The sequence below is a fragment of the Lottia gigantea genome (assembly GCF_000327385.1).
Source record: "Lottia gigantea unplaced genomic scaffold LOTGIsca_12, whole genome shotgun sequence".
NCBI classification, from domain to species: Eukaryota; Metazoa; Mollusca; class Gastropoda; family Lottiidae; genus Lottia; species Lottia gigantea.
The window spans coordinates 409,527-415,985 of NW_008707225.1; the positions used below are offsets into that span (position 1 = coordinate 409,527).

General features: G+C 37.2%; 1 protein-coding gene across 1 annotated transcript; it reads left to right on the forward strand.

Moving 5' to 3' along the window:
* Nucleotides 1-948: 948 nt before the first annotated feature.
* On the forward strand, nucleotides 949-5,678 carry LOTGIDRAFT_156724 (hypothetical protein; the record flags this gene model as incomplete). Its single annotated transcript, XM_009048000.1, has 4 exons — nucleotides 949-964; nucleotides 1,681-1,766; nucleotides 5,069-5,183; nucleotides 5,467-5,678. 4 exons carry the CDS (start codon nucleotides 949-951, stop codon nucleotides 5,676-5,678), a joined length of 429 nt encoding a protein of 142 aa, XP_009046248.1.
* Between the last annotated feature and the right edge of the window lie 781 nt (nucleotides 5,679-6,459).

Genomic DNA, 6,459 nt, shown 5'->3' on the forward strand with positions numbered 1-6,459 from the left:
AAAATGAAAACAGGCAAATGATCTGTATGCTATGATTCTGTATAGAACTTTCTTACTTTCTAAAACTTGAGTTGACCAAACGACCAAAGAAAACATGAAACGACAAGGAAACTACCAAAGAAAATGTGAAACGACCAGGAGCCAAGCCGAAAAAAATGACCAGAAAACAACCTCAAACTATTTTGTAATGAATTCTAAGCATGCTAATCAGGCCAAATATGTATTTCATTTTTCAAAATTATACATAGTAGTCATCAGTGGAATTTCAAGAACAACAGACGTCTGATTGAATGTTATAACTTTGAAGATAAAATGTTACAATTTGTCTATTACACAGTTTTGGGATAGTATACAGTTGCCCTTGTGTTATGATACATGTCTTAAAGTAGAATGATTGCCAAGCAGTGTAATATAATTGAGCACTAGATCACATTCTAAGGAGACGGCTAAGGCCCATCTACACAGCAAAACAGGTTTACAACTTTTGTAATATATTCCTTGTCAGTTTACACAGTATATAAAGTTGCTCCCAATTTGTTTACATAAATTCCCGCCAAAATTGAGAATGACCTTTCAAGATTTAAACTTGTGCTCCCAATCGTCAGATATAAAAGTTGGACACAGCTTGCTGTACAGAATAGAACATGTGAAATATACTTCTCCTGGAAACTGTATTAATACAGTGTTACAGCCCTGTTTACACAGCAAATTTTGCTTTATAAACCATGGTTGATACAACTTACCGTGTAAATGGGCTTTAAATATGTTAACCCCTATTGGTACAGACAACACTGACACAAGGGTCACACTTGTCTTTATGTTTTCATAATAATAATTTTTATTAGAATCATAGTTTCTTTGTCAAAAATGACAATTTGACCTTAACGTGTTTTAGGTAATGCTGCACATCAAGGTTTATGACCCTCGTTTAAGATCCTCAAAATCTTGATGTATGGAAGTAAAGGTAGGTTTATTCGAATCATCTGTCACCCTCTAGCAGTTTTAAATACTTAGTGCTATTGAAAAAGAGCAGGCTAATGCTGCTGTCCTGACAAAATTTCCCTCATTGTACCCTGCATGGCGTTGCCCGTCTTCAGTAGCCCAGATGGTGAAGAAAAGTAGGACGTAAAACCCCATTCATTTAGTAAAATTGTGCTAATCACTGAATTATTTACATGCCTCAAACTACAAACAATCGGCAAGACTATGATTGTAAGGCTGAAAACATTGGTTGGAAAAACGCTCATATTATAATGAAAACCTTGTCTGTCGGTTTGCATTTTTATCCAATCTTGATGAAACTTGATATTGATGTATATATTGATGAGATCTCGGTTAATTTCGAAATCGGTGATAATCGGATGAAAGGTTTCAGAGTCATCGCAGTTGTGTGTACAATGATGGAACTTTGTTCATGATTGAATTTGATTATAATTTGGATTGGATGAACTGTTTTTGAGGTTTTGCCTTGACTTTAAAATATTTTAAAGATTATTTGAAAATTCATTATAAAGTCACTAACGACTTAGTTATCATTTTTGACAGCTGGTAGTGGGCGTATGTTACCTTGCATGGCAAGCTATCTTTGTAAATGCTACAGTTATAATCGGTTTTGGGCGATTTAATTGATAAGATGGTCGTGTTGTACTTCGTACTTGTATACATGTATTTGTTTTGCAGGTATTGGATACATTGCTGCCAGAGAAATAGCTCGTATGGGAGGTCATGTTATTATTGCTTGTAGAAATATGGGTAAAGCCGATGCGGTAAGATTATTGATTTAATTTAAACTTTCAAATTCGTTCATAAATGAAATTAAGATGACCACGTAAACACCAATATTTATACCGCCATTTGAATCAGGTTTGATTTAGATGATTTAGTCTATTGTTCAGACCAGTGGGGGAACAGTCGTCCCCCTCGCAGCCCCAAAAGCAAGTTTTTCAGGCAAAAATCTCATAAATAGAGGGATTGGGACGTAAACCTAGCTCCGCCACTGGTTCAGACGACTAAAGTTAAGGCATTTTAACTATCGACTGTTTTTCGTTCCCGGTCTTTTAGTCGTCTGAACGTGACCGGTTAAACTTAAGCTGTCAGATCGCTATGTTTGCTGACGACAGCACTTTTTGGGGGAATGGTACGTTATATACGAACCTTCAAATGCGGATCCAAACATGTTTGGATCACTTTGCAAAGTGGGCAAACGACTGGGGATTCAGAATATCCAAAGCCAAAACGGTAGGAATGTTGGTCTGTAAAGAACCCCAAGTGACCGACATGCGACTAGTATTGGACGGCGAACGTATTCAATTCGTTTGTGAAACCAAGCTACTTGGTGTTACCTTCGATAGAAAACTCTCATGGGTACCTCACATTAATCACAAACAGATGCCAAATTGTGCTGAACCTAATGAGGAATATATCTGGCAATGAATGGGGCGCCAATGTTGTGACGCTCATGATCTATCGTGCGCTGATCCGGCCCATCTTGGACTACGGTTCACAGGCATTCATGACCGCCAGACCAATGCTCCTTCATAAGTTAGATGTGATACAGCACAAAGTCCTCCGACTAGCCACCGGAGCAGTCATCGGCATAAAAACGGAGTCATTACTCCAAGATGTTGGTGAGGTTCGTCTACAAATCCGCAGAGAGGAGTTAGCCCTTAGATACTGGTCAAAGTTGAAACACCTTGGAGAATCATCTCATACCTACCTCGAGACCGCGAAGTTCAGGCACGCCAAAAAAAACGATAAGCTTAGGACAGTCAGTTCGGGATTCCGTTCGGAAGTATGGGCTAGATAGGTTGCCCATAAAGCCTCTTGTATTTTCCCAAGTTGCTCCTTGGACGGTTTCGCCCCCCACTGTCGACACCTCTCTCGCCTCGAGATTGGATAAGAAACGGGACGATCCTTGCATCGCTCGAATGATCGCCTTAACTCATATGGATGCAAGGTGGTCGGAAAGCATACGTATCTATACTGATGGTTCACATAACCCGGATGATGGTACAACGGGCTTGGGGATCTACGTCCCCTCGAGCAGCACAAGAATTAGCAAGCGATTGCCCAATAACTGCTCAGTGTACACCTCAGAGATGCTTGCAATCCTTTGCGCGGTGAAATATTCCGCGGGCCACTATCATTCAAATTATGTAGTACGAAGCGACTCGCTAAGTAGCCTGACATCGATACTCAACGATTCCTCTAATTCCCAAGCGGAGCTAGTGGATGAAATCAGGCAAGCGTGCTCACTTGTACATAGTCAAGGCAAATCAATCGAGTTGGCATGGATCCCGTCTCATGTCGGCATACAAGGGAACGAAATTGCAGATGAATTCGCAAAAATAGGACTAGGGCTATTGGAGATTGACCGGATAGACTACAGTTTATCCGAAATAAGAAGCATGATCACAAAAAGCATCAAATCGACATGGGAGGCAACTCCCATAGATGCTAATGCATTTCGCTTCCGATTAAACGATAGCATTAGTAGTAAAGTGTTTTTACACCACCCCAATCGATAGATCTGTCGAACGGTCGCCCGTCTGAGAATGATGGGTGAGGTACGAAATCACAAATCATTGGGGCGATCATTGGGGACTTAATTCTCGATAGATCGCCAAGAAGAAACACAGAAGAAGAACGCAGTATCAAGACTACAGAAGAAGAATCAGAAGAAACCATGGGAGCAACCCGTTCCCTACTCAACGTCTGCGATTTGGAACTTTTCCGAAGCGGACACCATCCACCAACAAGAAGAAGAAGTGTGTCTAGTTTACACTCATGCAAGTTCGTGATTTGTTTCCTCAATAAACTAATCTAAGATGTATTATACATGTATATGTGTAACGGTGGTACTGGGGTTGGATTAATAACTATAATCGTAGTTTTTAAACCTTTAATAAAAACCCTAAAAGAACCCATGTACAAAATATTAATATACAATTAAAAGGAACATTGTGCTGGAAACTAAGCTACTTAATTACATATTATATATAACTGGTCTTTATAATTGTATAAACTAAGCGGAACATTAACTATAGCTATATACGGAAAACGATATAGCAGGAGATATTTTTCAAATTACTTTATAAATAGTCACTGTATTTAAACACATATATTACAGACTAAATAACCAAAATAATAACCTACCCTAAGAGGGGTTTAAAGGATACTTATTACAATTAGTTACTTCTATTGTAACATCTAATTATATTATTCTGAAAATGATGATTACATTATTAAAACCTTTTCTTACTACATAAGAACTAAAATAACGTATGCTAAAATAATGAATAGATTTAATAAGCCGGACTCTGACATGAGTCAATATAAATAGCTATTATGGCAAATCATACCCTTCCAAGACAAAACCTAGATGAGATAAAACACACATACCTGTAAGTTGCTGAAGATAGCAAAGTACTAAATATAAAGGTATTCCAAAAATCACCAACAAGGAAACAGATTGATATAGAGATCAATCTAAGGTGTTGTTGATATCTAGAAAGCAATAATATGAATAAACAAGGAAAAGTTTGGATGGTTCCAAGAGATACAGAAATTGACCCTAAGGACCTTCAAATTGACCAACCAGAAGCCAGAAAGTACACTGAGACATTGTTAGTAAAGTGACATCAATTAGTAATAAGTTTAATCAGTGCTCAGGTGAATGAAGTAAAACCTAGTAAACACATCTAACCTTCATAATAATACACAGGTCAAAAACACAGGTCTGCTACATATGTATAAACTAAATTAATTTTACAGGTGCTGTGAACCATAATGTACCGACGAAAGGAGCAAAATCAACAGAAGAGGGAGAAAGTTTATACTTATCTGGATATGTTACTGGAGTTGAATACAATCGAATCAGTCCAAATATATCTTACTGCTATGTAAAGGCTATTGTTGCTCGACAAATGGCACAGACACAAGCACCATATAGTGTATGGACAGTCCTTCAAAAGAGAACGGGAAAAGTGGAAAGAGCTTACTACAATTGTCCAGCAGGTCTACGAGGGTATTGCAAACATTCTGTTGCCTTGTTGCACTTTATTTTTAGGCAAATAGAGTCGGGATGCAACAAAGCATGTACATCCCAAACAAACCACATGTTCAAGGGAAAAGGGTTACACAACCTGACTTTGTAAGAAATCTTGTTGTGAAAAAGGTTACAGGTAGATTTGATACTACTCAAGAAGATTTTCAAACTCGTGGAAAAAAGTCTCGATGGACATTTGGAACCCAGAGCATTCTGCTACCGCAAGGAAAAAACATTATCAGATTTTGACTTTAATAGGCTAAGGGTTATAACAAATGGAAATTGTGGTGTACTTTTATATTCTCCAAGAAGCAGTGATGAGCAAAATGCGGTTAATCCTGATATTGAAAATATTTACATGGAAGAGGAAGTTGAAACTGTCCCTAAAATCTTACATGGTCTTGATAACGAAATTTTAGAATCAAAGGAAAACATTAATGCAAGTGATTTTGTGAAAGAACTCATGTTAAATCTTAAAGATTCAACAACAGAACAAAGTATTGACTATGTTGTACGTCAAACCTGTACACAGGCTAAATCAAAAATATGGTTTGATAACCGAATTGGACGCGTCACTGCATCAGTAGCACATGAGTGTTGCAGAAAAGTAAATGAAAATGAACAAGTTTAAGACAAGAATAATTCTTTAGTAGCAAAAATTTTCAATTAAAAAAGTGCACCAGCCAATGTAAAGTCTTTTAAGTGGGGCAGAGAAAGGGAATTACCGGCAATTACAGGATATGAAAAAAATATTAAGATTAAACACCAAAATTTAAAGGTTCAAAGCATAGGGCTTCATATTTGCATGGAAAATCCTTGGTTAGCAGCCACACCGGTATGATTAATTGTGATTGTTGTGGATTGGGTTGTTTGGAGGTTAAAAATCCAGAAAAATTTAAAAATGACACTATTAAACAAATTGCAGCCTCAGATCAGTCTTATTTGAAATATTCAAATAATGTACAAGCCAGTCTCGACAAGAATAATCAGTAGGCCTATTATGCTCAAGTACAAATCCAGATGTTACTACAAATACTCAATACGCTGATTTTGTTGTAAAAACAATTGCAATAGATGACAATATTTTTATTCAAAGAATTGCCTATGATGACAGGTTTGCCACGTCCTCAATGGGCCTCCGTACAAAAAGTAAGGGAGACAGCAATTTGGTGATTTGATATTTCGAATAATGACAAGTGTGAGATAGTATGGTATGAATTTCAAAAAGTTTCTATGACGGCTAAGCCTTTTAATTTGCTGTTTAACTTTGGTAAGTTTCAGCTTTTATAAAAAAAAATTTATGTCTTAAATGGGCCACAGTACAAAGACTAAGAGAGTTAGACATATAGGTGTTTGCGAAATTGAAAGAATTCTTATGTGTATTTGTCATAAAAAAATTAGTTATTTTAACA